Source organism: Mustelus asterias, chromosome 17, assembly GCF_964213995.1.
Source record: "Mustelus asterias chromosome 17, sMusAst1.hap1.1, whole genome shotgun sequence".
Taxonomy (NCBI): Eukaryota; Metazoa; Chordata; class Chondrichthyes; order Carcharhiniformes; family Triakidae; genus Mustelus; species Mustelus asterias.
The window spans coordinates 52,194,690-52,213,835 of NC_135817.1; the positions used below are offsets into that span (position 1 = coordinate 52,194,690).

The 19,146-nt window shown below is 40.9% G+C and overlaps 1 protein-coding gene across 1 annotated transcript in view; it reads right to left on the minus strand.

Moving 5' to 3' along the window:
* Positions 1 to 5,066: 5,066 nt before the first annotated feature.
* Positions 5,067 to 19,146, minus strand: part of LOC144506479 (sodium/potassium-transporting ATPase subunit alpha) — a 46,988-nt gene continuing 32,908 nt past the window's right edge. The window contains exons 12-23 of the mRNA XM_078232658.1: positions 18,614 to 18,806; positions 17,752 to 17,927; positions 16,148 to 16,284; positions 15,418 to 15,568; positions 12,024 to 12,192; positions 10,965 to 11,119; positions 10,486 to 10,609; positions 7,972 to 8,117; positions 6,975 to 7,105; positions 6,243 to 6,344; positions 5,986 to 6,077; positions 5,067 to 5,276 (exon numbers count right to left, since the gene is read on the minus strand). Of these exons, the coding sequence (XP_078088784.1) occupies positions 5,248 to 5,276; positions 5,986 to 6,077; positions 6,243 to 6,344; positions 6,975 to 7,105; positions 7,972 to 8,117; positions 10,486 to 10,609; positions 10,965 to 11,119; positions 12,024 to 12,192; positions 15,418 to 15,568; positions 16,148 to 16,284; positions 17,752 to 17,927; positions 18,614 to 18,806 (1,605 nt within the window). The 3' untranslated portion in view covers positions 5,067 to 5,247. The remainder of the gene's footprint in view (positions 5,277 to 5,985; positions 6,078 to 6,242; positions 6,345 to 6,974; positions 7,106 to 7,971; positions 8,118 to 10,485; positions 10,610 to 10,964; positions 11,120 to 12,023; positions 12,193 to 15,417; positions 15,569 to 16,147; positions 16,285 to 17,751; positions 17,928 to 18,613; positions 18,807 to 19,146) is intronic.

Below are 19,146 nucleotides of genomic sequence, written 5' to 3' on the forward strand. Positions count from 1 at the left end.
CCTCCAAGGCCAATATATCCTTCCGCAAATAAGGGGACCAATACTGCACACAGTATTCCAGCTGCGGCCTCACCAATGCCCTGTACAGATGCAGCAAGACATTTCTGCTTTTATCTTCTATCCCCCTTGCGATATAGGCCAACATCCCATTTGCCTTCTTGATCACCTGTTGCACCTGCAGACTGGGTTTTTGTGTCTCGTGCACAAGGACCCCCAGGTCCCTCTGCACAGCAGCATGTTGTAATTTCTTTCCATTTAGATAATACTATTACAATAAAATTTATCTTTAAGGTATTCTCACTTTTTCATTAACATTATGCTGCTGAGTGGATTTTGATTTAATAATGTTGGAAACTGGGTAACTGTGCGGAAAGTGTACCTGTATTATGAAACTGCTCAGCTGTCACCTTAAGATGCAATGATGTGCCTGGGATCTGCCAAAATGATTAGAATTAAATTCTGCTGTAATTATGCTACACTTAACCTGATTTAGGCTCAAACTAGTTGTTTACCAACCAGCTATTTAATTTCCTGATGTTCTTCTTCAAATTGCCAATACACATTTCAAATGTTTCTCCATGAAAAAGACAAATCTCATTTAATTAAAATCCACTAAAGGAATATTAAAAAATTAATGAAGTAAAAAATGTCCAAATGTTAAATGGGATTTCCTGATCAGACCTGTTCACCATCTGCTGGTAGTACTGACAGCAGGCAATCCCATTAGTCCTGAATTTAACTTATAGGCATCCTTCCCAGGAGAAGATCAAACGTTTTTATCCATCATGCATCAAGTTATTGGCTTCTTTTTCCCTCTCCCTGGCACAGTGCATTAAACTTTAAAAAGCAGGTTAATTTAGAGGAAATGGGCCATCTTATTTTTGGATATATATTCACCCAGAACAGACCTGGAGCCTTGCAATCCAATGGGAGAGGGGGAAGAATCACAGTGTCATCTCTGTTTCTAATTTAGAAGCTTCAGGTTCAGTCTTTTCATTATCATACCAACTGTGGATGCCAGAAACCCCCCCACCCCACCCCCCCAAGAATTAAATTGACCCCATTTACCCATTAGAGAGTCATAGAGGTTTACAGCATGGAAACAGGCCCTTTGGCCCAACTTGTCCATGCTGCCCTTTTTTTTTAACCATTCCCAATTGCCCATATCCCTCTATACCCATCCTACCCATGTAACCGTCTAAATGCTTTTTAAAAGACAAAATTGTATCCACCTCTATAACTCCTCTGGCAGCTTGTTCCAGGCACTCACCACCCTCTGTGAAAACATTGCCTCTCTGGACCCTTTTCTCTCCCTCTCACCTTAAACCTATGCCCTCTAGCTTTAGACCCCCCTACCTTTGGGAAAAGATGTTGACTATCTAGCTGATCTATCTAGCCCCTCATTATTTTATAGACCTCTATAAGATCACCCCCAAGTCTCCTACGCTCCAAGGAAAAGAGTCCCAGTCTATCCAACCTCTCCTTATAACTCAATCAAGTCTTTTTGTAAAGGATTGCAAGCTCCTCTGGAAGTACAGTCTCAGCTTCTATTCTGGCATGAATCCTCAGGTGAGTCTCAGGCTAATAGCATTTACACCATTTAATCATCTCCCAAATTCCAGTTCAGCACTTTACGGGTTATTCTGTTTCCTTTTTCAAATGTCTGTATGCACAAATATGCTTTTCCTTCCAGTTTCTTTGCAAATGCTGTACATTTGCAATAGATAACAACTTGCACTTGTGCTGAACTTTTAAACATAATGAAATGTCCCAAGATGTTGACTGGTGCATTATCAAACATACGATGCCAAGCCACATAAGGCGATATTAGGGCAGTTGGCCAAAAGTTTGGTTTTAAGGAACATATTAAAGGAGGAAAGACAGGTAGCAAGACAAAAAGGTTTAGGGAGGGAATTTCAGGCATAGGGCTTTGGCAGCTGGAGGCACAGCCACCAACAGTAGAGCAACTAAAATCGGAAACAATCAAGAGGCCAGAATTGGTGGAAGGTATCTATCGCAGGGAGTTGTAGATTTGAAGATTACACAGAAAGGGAGGGGTGAGGCCATGGGAAAGATTTGAAATGGAAGAATTGCCTGACTAGGAACCAATGTAGATCAGCAAGCAGAGGTGTGGTAGGACAAGCAGCACTTGGTATGAGTTAGGACACAGGCAGCGGCGATCTGCATCCTAAATGTTAACTGACCTGTATTCTGCACTGGATATTTGCAGCAATTTCTCTGCTCTAGATTTGCAACATTTAAAAGTGAAAAACTTTTTGTCTAAATTTCTCTGTTTAATGGTGGATTGGAAGATTACAAATGTAACCAATACTCAAAGGCAGGGAGACAGAAATTGGAAAACTACAGACCAATTAGCTTAACTTCTGTCATAGGGAAATTGGTTGAAACTATTATTTAAAAATTGATAGCAGGGCACTTCAATAAATTTAAGGTAATCAGGCAGAGTCAACATGGTTTAGTGAAAGGGACATGATGCTTAATCAATTTATTGGAGCTCTTTGAGGAAGTAACATGTGCTGTGGATAAAGGGGAACCAATGGATGTACTGTACTTAGATTTCCAGAAGGCATTTAATAAAGTGCCACATCAAGGGTTATTGCAGAAAATGAAAGCTTATGGTATAGGAGGTAACATATTGCCATGGATGGAATATTGGCTGGCTAACAGGAAGCAGAGAGGTGGTGTTAATGGGTCTTTTTCAGGTTGGCAAGATGTAATAAGTCGTGTACCACAGGGATCAGCGCTGGATTGCAACTGTACAATTTACATAAATGACTTGGATGAATGGTTTGAAGGGGTAGTTGCCAAAGTTGCAGATGACACAAAGATAGGTAAAGGAAGTTGTGAAGAGGATACAAGGAGGCTACAAAAAGATATAGGGCATAATTCTCCTATTCCATTTGGTGGCAGGTGGGAGCGGAAATCTAGCAGGAGCCAAAAATGTGAGAAACCCACGTATGTAAAACCCCATAGTAATTCTCCCACAGCTGGTTAGTGGTGCGGCATTGGTCTTCCCATTGGCTGATTGCATGAATGCCATTTACATCTCATGATCTCATTAAAACAGCTGCCACTGGTATCCTGTCAGGCCTTCCAATTCTGCATCATGCCAGTGGGAAATTACATTGGTTTAAACTCATTGCTAGTGAGTGATGTGTACAAGGCAGCCCTCAGTTTGCAAATGATTTTGTGGCGAGTGCAACACTGCCATGATGCTGTGCTCCTCCTGATGCATTGTTCACCACTCTGCCAGGGTAGATCGATTCCTACCCTCCATCTCCATGTTGAACTGGTCTTCATGGACAGACTGTGCGGCTGGACTCATGGATCCCACTGTGTCACCGTCTCAGATCAGTACTGTGCCTGATATTGGGGAGTACAGGAATTGCCTTCTCTGCTAGTGCCACACATCAGTGCCTATCCGGACAGGACTGTGCTATGGGGCTCTTGCAACCACTATTACAAGGTTCAACTAGGAATAGAGTATGAGGTGAGGCCAGTGGGGAGGAGGGGGGGGGGGGGGGGGGGGGTGGTGGTGGTTTAATGAAGACAAGGGAGCCAATGTGGAAGGAAGGTTGGGTGAGGTGGGGAAAGAGCAGGGGCTGATGATGGCATGCAGTGGATGAGGATGATGAACAATGGATGGCAGAGGGAAGACCAAATAGAGTGAATGGACCCCAATATCTATGCATGAAAAGCTCACAAATAAATGGTGTAAGGTGGCTCAAGATTTTGAGTCCGAAATGTCTACTCGACTGACATCATTTATCAATTTATAACCTATGAACAATTCAACAAGATTTCTAAAATATCAATACCCACGTTGCTTTTCTAATAACCTCATCTGTCAAGGGTGTCATATAGGGAACCCCAAATGGCTCCTTTTAGCAACCAGCCTATAAATCTATGTGTAAAATGAAGTACATCTCAAAATACTAGACAATGGTCCGCTACCTCAAAATTGAAACATTTGAAAGATTCAGATTGGATCTGACTATAGGGAAGGCTGAAGATAGGTTAGTAAATTCAATTGCAGGAGACTGTTGGAAACTGCTTGTAAACAGAGGGGAAAAGTCAAAAAGAAAATTTAATGCGTGAATATCATTGTAACCACCTCCAGCATGCATATTTAATCTGAAGTGGTGGGTGGTGTAAAGTTCCACAAGGCTAGATAAACATTCACTTAATCCAGAGTCCTGGTAAATCACAATGCAGATTGATTTCAAGAAGATGCAACATCCAAGGGTTTCAAAAGTGAGTGTTAATGAACAAATAAGTCCAAAAACTGCAGTCAATGTAACTTTTGACATTCCAACATTACTAAAAGTTTATTTATCGGTCACAAATAGGCTTACATCAACACTGCATTGAAGTTACTGTGAAAATCCCCTAGTCGCCACACTCCAGCACCTATTCAAGTAAACAGAGAGAATTTAGCATGACCAATGCACCTAACCTGCATGTCTATGGACATTTTTATGGACAGAGCACACAGACACGGGGAGAATGTGCAAACTCCGCACAGACAGTGACCCAAGCCAGGAATTGAACCTGGGTCTAACCACTGTGCCACCCCATGAGAGCACATCTCAACAGTGAAAAGATATAATTCTATTCATTCATTGCTGATGTGCTAAAAATGTACACCATGCATGGAATCAGAAACTAATGGCATTGAAGGCAGCCCATCTTGAACTGCATTAGCTGAAAAGGGCTAATCCAGCCGAATCTCACTTTCCAACTCTTGTCTGTACACTTGTTATAGAATTTCAAATGTGCGTCCACGTAGTCTAAAATGCTAAAAAGTTCTAACATGCAGCTGTCCTGCCAACTGAGCTGAGGGTTCCCCTTTATTTAATTGAAGCAGTACTGTTCAGTCTAAGGATGCATAAAATACCCACAGGCCTGTTTCAGACAAGATTGATAACCAGTACTGCAAGGTATAAGAAAAGCAAGCAAATACCTTAAAGTGGTTTTAATACTCAATGCAAGTGGTGTATATTAAGCGGTTGTATAATTAAAATATTAAAAACATTACACACACAGACAGACATAATCCAATTTATTTAAATTATACTTGTAAAAAGTTTATATAAAACCACTGACATTTTCAGTTTTGTTTCTTACAAAACAGTCCATCTCCATTCACCACAATTAGCACTTTAGTAAATGTTTAATAGTTAAGGCAGACAAACAAACTGAAGAAATGTATTAGCATTTGTTCTTCTAATAATACGTTTCTTGCTCCACCCAACCTAGTAACAAAAAAGAAAGAAGTCAAGCAACACATTTTTATGAAAAGTACAAGATAAACAAAACTTGAGACAATCAAGTGTCATTATGTAACTCGCTTTTTTATTTTGACTGATTTATTGTCCCTGTTCTGTTTTTTTATCCTCCCCCCCCCCCCACTCCACACTTGCTCTCCTGAAGTAACAGTGTGGCGATCCTGCAACCAAATGGGTATTGCCCAGTAAATAACCCACCTATGTGGCTGCTTTTCATGCCTAAAGTGAGGCAGCAAATGCCTGCTGGTAGACTGCAGCGGAATTTCCCAGCTAAGCTGGTCATGTCCTCATGGAGCATCCACATTCATGCATTTCTAGGCAGGCTTCACTGGACCACCAATTGGGAGCCGAACCCCAGATGATTTCCTATTACCCCAGCTAGTATCTTTAACCCAGAGAAGCTAGTAGACAACCTCGTTCAGATCGGCAAGAGAACAGAAATACTTGCTTTATATGCCCCATACCACAACTGGCTAGCTTATTTACAAATTCACATTAAATATTTTCAAGCACAATGGCCGGAATCTTACAGCCATCACGCCGGTGGGATTTTCCCATCCCACTGCAGTGAACGGAGATTCGGTTGGACACCAAATTCTCCGACCTCGCGGCAGCAGAAGCATGGCGCGAACGGCCGATAAGATTGCACCCGATGTCATAAAGAATTCTAAATTACCTCCAGGGTTCCTACGGATGATGAACCTCCGCATTTCATCATAAAGAAATATGAGGAGACTGTATGGAAAGGCACAGAACCACCAGTTAGGTCTGAAAGAAAGCAAAAAAAAACTGATTGAAGATCTAACAAGAGGATGTTAACCAAAAATAGAATGGTTGCATGACAGCAAATCTGAACACTAGGAGGTGCTTGTTATTTGGAACTAAAAACAACCACTACTGTAGGAATCCAGTTGGAAAATGACAATCACTTACTTGAGTGGGTACATCCTCAGTGCTATATCAGTACCAGGGCAGTATGAAAGGAAAGCAGCAAGTGCCGTCTCTTCAAACAGACCAAAGATGAGAATTTTATTCCTGTGAAACATGGAAATATGTTATTGAGGGAAGGCAACATAAAGCATTCATCATCCAAAATACACTTCTAGGATTCCCATTTCTGAACATAAACTCTCAGCTGGGGAGGGGGTAGTTTCATTTGGGATAAGAAGTTAAATGATTACCCATTTATAAGACTCGGTGCTATCAGGTTATTAATTCAGTGACTTTGATGTTGTCCTCACATTGCTTTCACCTATGCACTTTACCAGAAAGGAGTTGGGGGACAATAAAACCAATAGATAGGAACCAATTCCAGGAAAGCTGGCTGATTCCAACTAACTCTGGTCCAAGGTGTAGATGTCAATTATAATACAGCAAAGTAGGTCAGGTAACATGGTACAGACCAGATATTGAAACTGTGACAGTTTGCAGCAATATAGTGCAGCATACAGTGTATTCGCTTGGAAAATAAATGGGTGACTTTACATCACACTTTATCAAGTTTATCCTCTGCTCCATTAGTCTCAAATACATTCCATTGGAATAAAGCAAAGACGACTTGATTCTGAAATTCTTTCATCAAGGATGTCAACCGTGATTATTTCATATAATGCTATTGATTGGTGCAGCCTCCCTTCCTCCCAATCATATTGGTGAAATATTTACTTCATTCCTTGTTGGAAGACGGAGTTCCTTCTGGTCTTACAGATTATTAAGTCAGCCCACTGCACAATCACAATGCTGATGAAGAACGAAGTATGGCATGTGAACTCCACAATTTTCCGCTGCTCATAAGTCTGAAAAAGCACAGAAGTATTAGAGGGAAGCGGATTTAGATTTTTCAAATGCTCAGAGGGAGAGTCAGAGAACTCTAAACTTGATATACCAAAGTGCAATGAGATTTTGGAGCATTCATTTTATTTCAGAGGCATGCCACAGAATAAACTCCAACCCAGTGATGGAAATTTGCTCTGAGGGGAAGTGATGACAACATTCCAGCGTTGATAACAAAACAGTTCATGCACTCGAATTACATTTCCTCCTTTGTCTTGGATCTCGAGTGAAATTATGGCCCCTCTTTTATCCACGTTCATAAACATCCTCCAACTTACTGAAAGCTTGATTATTCATTGTAGCCGAGGGACCCTTCTACAAAGTGAATTGTTACTTTCTGATTGAGTATTAAACAATCGAGTGCCTAGTGACCCCAATTTTTCCATTCTAGAGATGTAAAAATTAATTTACTAGCATCCCCAAACCCACCGTTGTCCTAGAGCCTCGATAGCAGAAATGCACCAAATTAAATTCTACCAGATCCTGGATATCCAAATACCCATTGTATTGAAGGATCAAGAGTCTGCTTTGGCCAATAAAAAGTATTTTTGTGTAAATTAGGCCCAAACTCCACAAAAGATTTTGTGGCCAACCCAAGTCCCACTGTAGAAGCGAAATACTATTACTCTAAATAAGCTGCTCTATATGATGCTCAAAGCAGTTTGTTAGAAAGTGTGCATTCTGTGGCATGGACTAAGCTATTGTAATTATCAAGCTTCCAAAGTCATTATTGAGGGATTATATGTCCCCGGAGTCTAAACTGACTATATTGCAGGTAACCAGCCTTTGGTTCTCACCAATATACGGCAGTAAGGAGACTTCTACATACCCATTGTTGACCATAGCTGTCTTCTACTTCACTTATCCACCGGTCATCCCAAGTCACACGCTTCCCAATTAGATCCGATGGGAGGAATCCATTCTCAGCCAAGATCACAAAATATGTGAAGAAACCACCCAAAGCCTGAATCATTCCTGGACAGAAGCAATTATATTTTTAAAAATTCTTGCTCCAAATCTCTCAAAGAATTAAGCAACGCATCTTCCAAAACAATCTCTTAGATTGCATAGTTGAGGGAAATTGGAAAAAGACGACAAGCAACATTGATAAAGTACACTACGACAGCAGTTGAAGGAAGAGATATCGGTATACTTGGAACAGTTTCCTCGGACAGTGCTTTACTCCAACATCCAGGACATACTAGTTGTATAACAAGCCAGAATTAGCAATCTGACAGTAAGGGAACATCTTGTAAGCAGTTACAATAACATGATCAATTTAACAAGGGAAAAGTCATACACAAGAATATTAAACTTAACTAAGGTTAACTTTTAAGGGCTATGGTATAAACTTGCCACAGCAAACTGGCCCAACTGAAGATGATATCTGGTACAAGATATCCAAGTTGTCCTATCAAGGCAAAGCACTACTTGTGTAATGAGGTAAACCATGGTTAAATGAGATACGATACAGCATAAGTCTACAAGAGGTTTCTACAAATGCATAAAAATGTGAAAATCCAGCCAAGTTCTAAAAAGCAACAAAACAATAAAATTTTAAGAGTTGCCAAAAAATACTTAAAGGTTATAAAGACAACAGTAAAATTGTTATAGTTATGTTGATAAAGAGCAACTATGGAAAATGTAGGTTTATAAAAGACAGATGTGACGCAGAACTTGACAATAAAGGAAATGTAGCTTGGCAAACGGGTACTTTGTATCTACACAGCAGGTGAAAAGGGCAAAATATCTGCAGTGCAAATAAAAATAAACCAGTGGGAGAAACTTGATTACAATCTGTCATTGGGGACAATGACAGATGCTCAGAGAGTCACCGTGGACTTGTGACAAATAAGTATGTTTGATTAATCTAGTTAAAATGTGAGAAGTTCAAAGTTTATTTATTAGTGTTACAAATAGGCTTACATTAACACTGCAATGAAGTTACTGTGAAAATCCCCCAGTCGCCACACTCCGGCACCTGTTCGGATACACTGAGGGAGAATTTAGCATGGCCAATCCACCTAACCAAATTATTGACTTGTTCAGGGGAGTGCTAATAGGACATTGTCTAGACAGACTTACAGAAAACATTTGTTAGGGTTTCACACAAGAGATTTACGAGCAAAAATAAAAGCGCACACAAATAGAAGCAGCCATGCACCTTGAGATGGATATTGGTTGGGAGGTAGAGACAGAAAACAGTTGTGAGAAAGGCTGTGCACCCCAATTTGCAGGGTGTGGCAAATAGTGTTCCTCTAAGGATCTGTACTAGAGCCTCAGCTTTCACCATATTTACCTCTTCTCAAACATGCCCACTGTCAAGTCTGACAATGACACATTTCACTTGTTATTGCAAAACAGTAACACTTGAGAGAAAAGATATTTCAGGTTCTTGGAAGATTTCTAAAGTTTTACTCTATATAACAGGACCATTTCACTGGGATGGGATGAGCTAACTTCTGGAATGGTTTGAAAAACAGCCAAAACATAGCAAATGTAACAGTTTGTATAGAAACAGAAAAATCTTGCAGTACTACATTCTATCAAGCAATTTGCATTCATCAAATTCCAACTGAACTACCTGGTGAAACAATGTCCAAATATAAAAGAGTTACTCAAAACCAATTAGGTGCACGTCAATCAGTTAGGGAATGAACACGGTGTTCCTGAGTACAAGGCAACTTTGTGCAAGCATCACAATTTTCAATAGATAAGTCCAAAAACAAATGGAAAAAAGGATTTTAGTTTGACCCCCAATGCCACTTGCTGAAATATATAATCTGTTCCAATCATATTGCTGCTCACAGTTCATCTGTAAAGAGTGCCATTTGTCCCCTCCTTGAATTACATGCATTCTTCCCCTGCAAGTGCTGACCTTGTACTCAAGTGTGATTGCCTCTATTCAACTGCAATTTGCTGAGGTGCATTGTTACACACCTCCTAAGTACCACATCTAAATGTCCATTCTTTATGTTTAAGTACAGTGAGCAGGAGCAGCTTATTCGAATACCAGGCTCCATCCTGTCCTCACATGATAGTCACTCCCACAGTCACTGTGCTGCAGTACAAGAATGGATGCTTTGGCTAACATTCCAACCTGGTGTTGATCAAGCCAAATATAGCACTACTGTAAACTTGACTGGATTCATCCCAGACTGAAGTTTCAAACAGTCATCCTTGGTTCTGGATTCCCCTACACCAAATAGAACTTTGTGTTTTGCCAGATGGAATATGTTGGCGGCTATGTGGAACTTAACCATTGTATTGTGCGCAATATCTGCATACTTTTCAAAATGGTGAAAAGTGAAATGTTAGAATGGCCAACCAAATCATCGCTCACCAATCTGTCCATAGGCCATACTGATCAATCTTTCATTCACCAGTTTGTCAGTCTTGGGGTTACGGGGCTGTCTCTTCATTATATCACTTTCAGCCTGTTCATAAGCAAGAGAGATGGCAGGAACCTGCAAAGAACAGCAATCATTAGTGAAACAACTGTCCCAAACCACACTAGGACGGCTTCACTTATTTACATGCAACTAGCTTCAACATTTTGTTGCCATGCATTGAATTGGCAGGGCAACAGAACAGCGATATGCAATGCAAGCCTCAGGATCATGAGAGAGAGAGAGAGGGAGGGGGGGGGGTGGAATAGTTAGGGGGGTCATTCTCCTATCAATGACTCAAAAGGATGATAAGCAGCCTGAGAGGACGACGTTCACTGGCTAGTGAACAGCAAAGAAAATGCCAACACAATCATAAAGCTTAAAACATCCACTTCAATAAAAATAACTCCAAAGGAATGGACTACAAACTTACCATGTCAGTACCCAGATCAATGCAGAGGATGGTAACAGTTCCAAGTGGCAGTGGGACGTTTGCGATGATGAAAAACAGGAAAGGTGTGATTTCAGGGATATTGCTGGTTAAAGTGTAAGCAATGGATTTCTTCAGGTTATCAAAAATCAGGCGACCTGTAAAAAGATCACATCAAAATTTGGAGAAGTAATTAAATAAAACACCAAATCTGTGCAAGCTGGGCTGTGGATTTTGTATTTCTTATAAAACAGTAAGGAATTCCAAAAACAAATGTCAATGGGCAATTCCATGAAACATCAGAAGCAGGCCATTGAATTCTTAAAAGGGCACAGGCATTATTCAGCTCCAACCAAGATACAATAGTGATTGAGTACACTGCAAGTTTAAATATCAAGACTCATGCCTGGACTACCCACCGTACGATCAAAACTCTTTCCCTTCCAACTTTCTTGCCCTTGCCCTTCATCTCAAGGTGGTCTGTTAAGCTGGACACATTCTCACAGCAGACAGCAACCCTTCAATACCTTAGAGATATTCTACATATGAAGCTGGACAGCCAAGTGTCAAGAAGTTATTTGATCACTGCATCATCACAGCTGAGTTAATGTTATTCTGATTTTTAGAAATCATGTGCACACTTTTTTGCAGTTACTGAACACATAGGAGGAGCTGAACCATGCTGATCATCTTCCAACCCTCCCCACTGAAGTCCGAAACATTAACATCCCACCATAACTCGAGTTGCAGTAACAAGTTGTGTATTCTCTATTTATGTATTAAGTATTTTCAGTTTTTTTTTTTACTGGTCGGTGCAACATCGTGGGCCGAAGGGCCTGTTCTGCGCTGTAATGTTCTATGTTCTATGTATTCTCTACTGATCTAGCCCAACTAGAATGCACGTGTTCGCAGAGGACTGAAAAGGTAAAATTGTACAAATCTGAAATAAAAATGGAAAATGCCAGAAGAACTTTGTTCTATATATCCACCATTTTCGATATGTTAGAAATGGAGAAATTCCAAACACCAAAACTTTGCGTCAGCTTAAAATATGACTCTCACCTTCTTCCACACCAGTGACAATAGAAGCAAAGTTATCATCCAGCAGGATCATGTCAGCAGCTTGCTTGGACACATCAGAGCCAGCAATACCCATAGCGACACCAATATCAGCCTTCTTCAGAGCAGGAGAGTCATTCACACCATCACCTGTCACAGCTACGATGGCACCCTGCAGAAAAATTAAATCAAAACATGATCACACCATTTGTCAACCTTGGCTCAACTGGTAGCACTCACCTCTGAGTTGCAAAGTTCCACTCTAGAAGTTATGCATTAAACCCAAGGCTGCATTCCACTGCTCTACTGAAGGACTGATGTGCTGTTAAGAGGTGCTTGTTTTTGGACAAGATGCTAAACCAAGGCCCTTTATGCACCCTCAGGGGGATGTAAATATCCGATGACACTATTTTGAAGAGCAACTGGGGAGTTATCCCACTATCCTAGCCAATATTTATCCCTCAATGAACATCAGAAAAACAAATTATCTGGTCGTTTCCACTTTGTTATTTGAGTATGCACAGATTGGCTGCTGCGCTGCCTACACCATAACAGCGATTGCAGTTCAAAAGTCACTTAAAAAGTGATTTTGTTGCAACCCAAGATATACGGTAATATATAGGGTGTGATGTCCTTTGTGGGGAAAGTACACTTTGAGGTGCGATCATTCGGATGAAACATTAAACTGAGGCTCTATCTGAACTTTCAGGTGAATTCCAGGGCACGATAATAAAGAGGAGCAGGGGAATTAGGCGACTGTCCGGGCCAATATTTGTTCATTAACACATTATGTGCTTGGAGGAGCTTGCTGTGTGCAAATGGGCTGCTGGCTTTCTTACATTATAACTGTGACTATACTTCACAGGTTGCAAAGTACTTTGAGATGTCTATTGGTCACGAAAACCACGGTATAATTGGAAGTCTTCCTTTTTAAATAATATCTTATTGACATGTTGTTCAGGGGAGTGCTAATAGGATGTTGTCTCGACAGACTTACAGAAAGCATTTGTTAGGGTTTCATACAAGAGATTTACTAGCAAAAATAAAAGCGCACACAAATAGAAGCAATCATGCACCTCAAGATGGATACTGGTTGAGAGGTAGAGACAGAAAACAGAGTACAGTTTATTTATTTGTCACAAGTACGCAATGAAGTTACTGTGAAAATCCCCTAGTCGCCACACTCCAGCGCCTGTTCGGGTACACTGAGGCAGAATTTAGCATGGCCAATTCACCTAACCCGCACATCTTTGGACTGTGGGAGGAAACCGGAGCACCCGGAAGAAACCCACACAGACACAGGGAGAACGTGCAAACTCCACACAGTGACCCAAGCCGGGAATCCAACCCAGGTCCCTGTGAGCAGTGCTAACCATCGTGAGTTGTGATAGAGAAAAAAAGATTGAAGACGACAAATGCAGGTCCCTTACAGTTGGAAGCAAGGGAATTTATACTGGGGAACAAAGAATTGGTTGACCAACTGAATACGTACTACGGTTCTGTCTTCACAAAGGAGGACACAAATAACGTACCAGACATGTTTGGAAAGCTAGGCTAGTGAGTGGAAGGAATGGAAGGAAATGAGTAGGAAATGGTGTTGGGGAAATTGAGTGGATTGCCGATACATCTCTAGAGCCAGATAATCTACATCCCAGAGTACTAAAGGAAGTGGCCCTAGAAACTGTGGATGCACTGGTGGTTATCTTCCAAGATTCTATAGGCTCTGGAATAAGTCTTACAGATTGGAGGGTAGCTAATCTAGCCCCACTATTTAAAAAAGGTAGAGAGAAAACAGGGAATTACAGACCAGTTGGCCTGACGTTGGTAGTAGGGAAATTGCTGGAGCCTATTATCAAAGATTTTATAGCAGAGCATTTGTAAATAGTGGTAGGATTGGACAGAGTGGGCATGGATTTAAGAAAGGGAAATCATGCTCGATAAATCTGTTGGAATGCTTCAAGGATGTAACGAGTAGAATTGATAGGGAGCCAGTGGATGTAGTTTATTTGGACTTTCAGAAGACTCTCGACAAGGTCCCACATAAGAGATTAGCATGTAAAATTAAAGCACTTGGGATTGGGTGTAGTGTATTGAGATGGATAGAAAACTGGTAAGCAGACAAGAAACAAGAGTAGGAATAAACAAGTCTTTTTCCTTGAAAGTGGGGTACTGCAGGGATCCCAGCTATTAACAATATACATCAATAATTTAGAGCAGGGAACTAAATGTAATATCTCCAAGTTTGCAGATGACACAAAGCTGGCTGGGATGGTGAACTGTGAGGAGGAGGCAGAGATGCTTCAGCGCGGTTTGGACACTGAGTGGGCAAATGCATGGCAGATGCAGTATAATGTAGAAAAATGTGAAGTTCTCCACTTCGGCAGCAAAAACAAGATGACAGATTACAATCTGCGTGGCTGTAGAGTGAGAGGGGGGAATGTGCAACAAGACCTGGGTGGCCTTGTCTACCAGTCACTGAAAGACACCTGCAGATGCAGCAACCAGTGAAGGAGGCAAATGGTATGCTGGCCTTCACAGTGAGGGGGTTTGAGTATAGGAGCAGGGATGTCTTGCTGCAATTATACAGGGCCTTAGTGAGGCCACATCTGATATGTTGTGTGCAGTTCTGATCTCATCTGAGGAAGGATGTTCTTGTTATGGGGGAATGCAGTGAAAGTTTACCAGACTGATTCCTGGGATTGCTGGACTGATGTAGGAGGAGGATTATATATGCCGGAGTTTAGAAGCATGAGGGGGGAATCTCAAAAACCATAAAAATTCTAAAAGGATTAGACAGGGTAGAATCAGGGAAGATACTCCCGATGGTGAGGGAGTCCAGAACCAGGGGTCAGAGTCTAAGAAAATTGGAATTTAGGACTGAAATGAGAAATATTTTTATGCAGATGATGGCAAGCCTGTGGAATTCTCTACCACAGAAATCAGTTGAAGACAAAACATTTTATGTTTTTCAAGAAAGAATTAGCACTCTTAGGGATCCAAAGATACTTGTGGGAATAGGCCACTGAGTTGGAGGTCAGCCATGATAATGAATAACCCACTCCTGCTCCTATCTTCTATGTTTTTTCCATATCTCTAAGATATTTGAGTGAATAAATCCTGCATCACGCAAATAATTTTCAACCAAGAGAAAATGCTGCAAAATCTCAGGTCTGGCAGCATCTGTAAGGAGAGAAAAGAGCTGACGTTTCGAGTCCAGATGACCCTTTGTCAAAGCTAATCTTCAAAATGTACCATTTAAACCCAAGGCTTTCTCTTGCTCTTCCACTCTCAACTACTATGTGGAGTAGTTTGAAATATGACAAAATACTATACAAATCCTTTGATTAATGGGGAGAGAAAAAGCACTCTCTCATTCACAAGTGTGGCAGTTTCCTACCTGTCGTTGACAGCCTTCCACGATAATCAGTTTCTGTTGAGGAGAAGTTCGAGCAAAGACTATCTCTGTGTGATAGTGTAAGATGTCGTCCAGCTGTTCTGCGGTTAGGTCTTTGAGTTCTGAACCATGGACAACACAGGCTTTGGCATCCCTGTCACAAGTCCAAAATGCGGCTCAGTAACATGGCAATACTTAGAAGTTATTTGTGACCACCATTCGCATTTTAACAGTCTGATAATCACACCTATCGAACCATTGGAAGAGTCACAGATGAAACTGATCCCACCTCACGTGATATTTTCCTACTAGGGGCCATTGGATAGCAATTAGGAACAAGTATTCTGGTTGATTCACTCCCAATATCCAGCTTTAGGGACAGAACTCAAGCTTAGCTGGTCTCTGGGTAGCAGTGCTGAAGTTAATTCAGAACATATGCCAGGATTGGAACCATATGATTTGTTTGGCCCAGTTACTTGTGCTTTTGTTTATCAAGTCATTGGAAGAGTTACAGTCAGTTTTAAATTATAAACTACTAAAGGCTCTCTTCTCCAGTGGCTCTCAGGAAGGAGAGAAACTCTGCTTTGTTACACCGAAAGAACCCAGATTCCATTCCCCTCCAGTCCTGAGTTAGGGAATCGGAGTCAGGGTGGCAAAGATGTTAACAATTGACCTTGGCAACACTGAACTACGAAGGGAAAAAAAATCATCCAGCCTTCCAGCTTCTTCTTACCTGGGATTAACTTGACTACTGGGAATGTTCAGGCGAGCAGCAATGTCTTCTATAGTCTCATTTCCTTCAGAGATGATACCCACACCCTTAGCAATGGCTTTAGCTGTGATTGGATGGTCACCAGTTACCATGATAACCTATGACGTACATGTTGAAAATATGGATCAGGAACAAAAAAAAATGACATTCTTGCTTAGAGATAATTGGAACAGTCTACAGAGATTTCAAACGCTTTTGATAAAGTGTCACACAATAGAATCATAAAATCCTACAGTGCAGGAGGAGGCCATTCAGCCCATTAAATCTGCACCAACCACAATCCCACTCAGGCCCTATCCCCATAACCTCATTTACCCTGCTAATCCCCCAGACACTGAGGGGCAACTTAGCATTGCCAATCCACCTAACCCACCCATTTTTGGACTGTGGGAACAAACCAGAGGAAACCCTCGCAGACACGAGGAGAACGTGCAGACTCCGCACAGGCAGTGACCCAAGCAGGGAATCGAACCTGGGTCCCTGGTGCTGTGAGGCAGCAGTGCTAACCACTGTGCCATCCCAAATATTTTATAAAGGAAGAATTGGACCGGAGGGAAGATTATGGAATTATTTGTATTCTTGCAAGTAGGTTAATGATCGTGATTTTGCACGAGTCCAGTTTACCAATAGTGTCCTGCAGTTATAGGTGTTTGAGCAGTTACGCTCAATCTTTCTTAGTAATTTGGATGATGGCTTTGGGAGAATTGGCCATAGGTTTCCATTGATAAGAAGAATTTAAAAACTTGGAGAAGCAATGGCCACCCATTTGACTGATGTCATTTAACACATCAATGCATTATTATGCCTGTTGATTGAATTAATGTCAACCACATTTACAACATGCAGCATTCAAAACTGAAGTCTACCCAGCAGGAAAATGATCTGCATGTTATAGAGCATTAATATTTACTGTGCTCAATATTGTGTCAAGTCTTTGTCCTTTCACATAATGGGTGATAAGAGGTCACGAAGAACAATTAACGAGTGACAATGGATTAAAATCCCTTAGTTTATCATGATCGGATTAGATTTGGGTCTGCTTTAAAAAAGCGCAAGTGTTAGGGAAACAAAGGAGATGAAAGGAATAGGTCGATGTCCAGCAGTATGACTATTTGTATTAGAAACGAGAGAGAGAGAAAAAATAGGGGATATGTGTAGGTTATGCAAGCATAGAATTAGGTTCATGCCAGATTTTTCTTTCTCACAGGGGCATTGACCTTTGGAACAAGTTACCAGGTCGTGGAATGAATGCGGATGGCAGTACAAATATTCAAAAGGGAGCAAACCTCCGACTGAGGCTGATATTGCAGCACAAAAAACAAGTGAGATATTGGGCTATGCGATACATGGAACATTTTTTTGATCGCCTTTAATATTCAGAGAACAATTTACCAGATTTTCTTTTTCTCTAATTGGCACAGAGTTTTTAAAAATCTTTTACATTTCCTAACACAGGAAAACTGACTCCAAGCTGCTTCACTACTGCACAATTATCACACGGTGAATAAAGCTAGTTTTAAATCAATTTCCTGTGTTTTGGTGCAATTCAGGGGAGTCATTTTTACCTTGATCCCAGCACTTCTGCACTTGCCAACAGCATCTGGTACAGCAGCACGGGGTGGATCAATCATAGACATCAGTCCAACAAAGCATAGATCAACCAGGGGGAAATTGGGTTCATCTCCATCAAATGGAAATCCTTCTGTATATGTGTCATTAGGCAATGCTAAATGGCAAAACCCTAAAGAAAACAATGGGAGGAAAAAGCACATTTGATTTCTCCATTAATTTATACAAAATAGATACCTGCAAGTTCAACCTAATTTATTCTTCGTTGAAGACAACCTTACTCAGAAGATACAAAGATGTGTTGCGATGGGATGTGGATTGCAACCCACATCAGACAGAACTAAAGCTTCTCCTGCCTGCAGTGAAACCCCATATGCATTCAATTTGAGTAGTGACTGAGCCCCCAATGGGTAGGAGATCACAGTTTGTAACTATTCAATTTGGGGAAGTTCAAAAAGCCAGAAAACGATTTTGCCTACATAGCATTCATCGCATAATCAAAAAAAAAAATCAATTCATTGCGAGATGCCTGGATCTATTAGACAGTAATATAACTGCAGGTATTAAAATACAAATGTTTTAAAAATTGATCAATTCCCTGAAAACTCTGGCTGATTTTCCACTTTGCAAGATTCAAATGTGACACTCCTTACCCTATCAGATCAACTAAAGCAACAAAGACCAAGATTAAAACTGTGACTGTTACTTTTTTGAAGAACATTTAAAAGAATCAAATCCATTAATTTTCCGATGCTTTAATATTCAAGAGACTCAAGTGCTCAAATATTCGCTGTATTTGGGTCATTACCTCCTCCGTCACTACCACCCCATGCCACGGACCCAAGCCTCATTCCTTACCGAGCACTCGCTCTCCCAAGCCACCCAGCTCCAAGTAAGCATTCTGGAATGCTTCTTTCATCTCCTCATTCAATTCCTGTTCTTCACCGTTCAGAAGGATTTTGGAGCAGCGGTCTAGGATTCGTTCTGGTGCCCCCTTCATCACCAACAGGTAGCGACTTTCTTCGGGTTTTCCGTTCTCGTGGATAGATAGCTGAGGGCAGAATTATTGAAACTTTAGAAAGTCAGAAACATCAGTAAATTGCATCTGCTGAAAGATTTTTAACCCGCTCACCAGGTGAAAATGTATTTAACCTCACCAGGTACAAAAGTTAAAGCTTTTGAAACGAAGAGAGAGAAAAAGAGTGCAGCGGGTAGACAAGATAGATCAAGTCTCCTTAAAATAAAAGCTCCTTTATCTTTAAGCAGAAATGCATATTAGTTTCACTGCAATCCTGAAAAGGTTACCAAAGCCGTGGAAAGCGGGAGGCAAAATGAAAATGGTTCTGTATTTTCTACCGATGGGGACAAGTCATTTATTCATACAAAGTTAA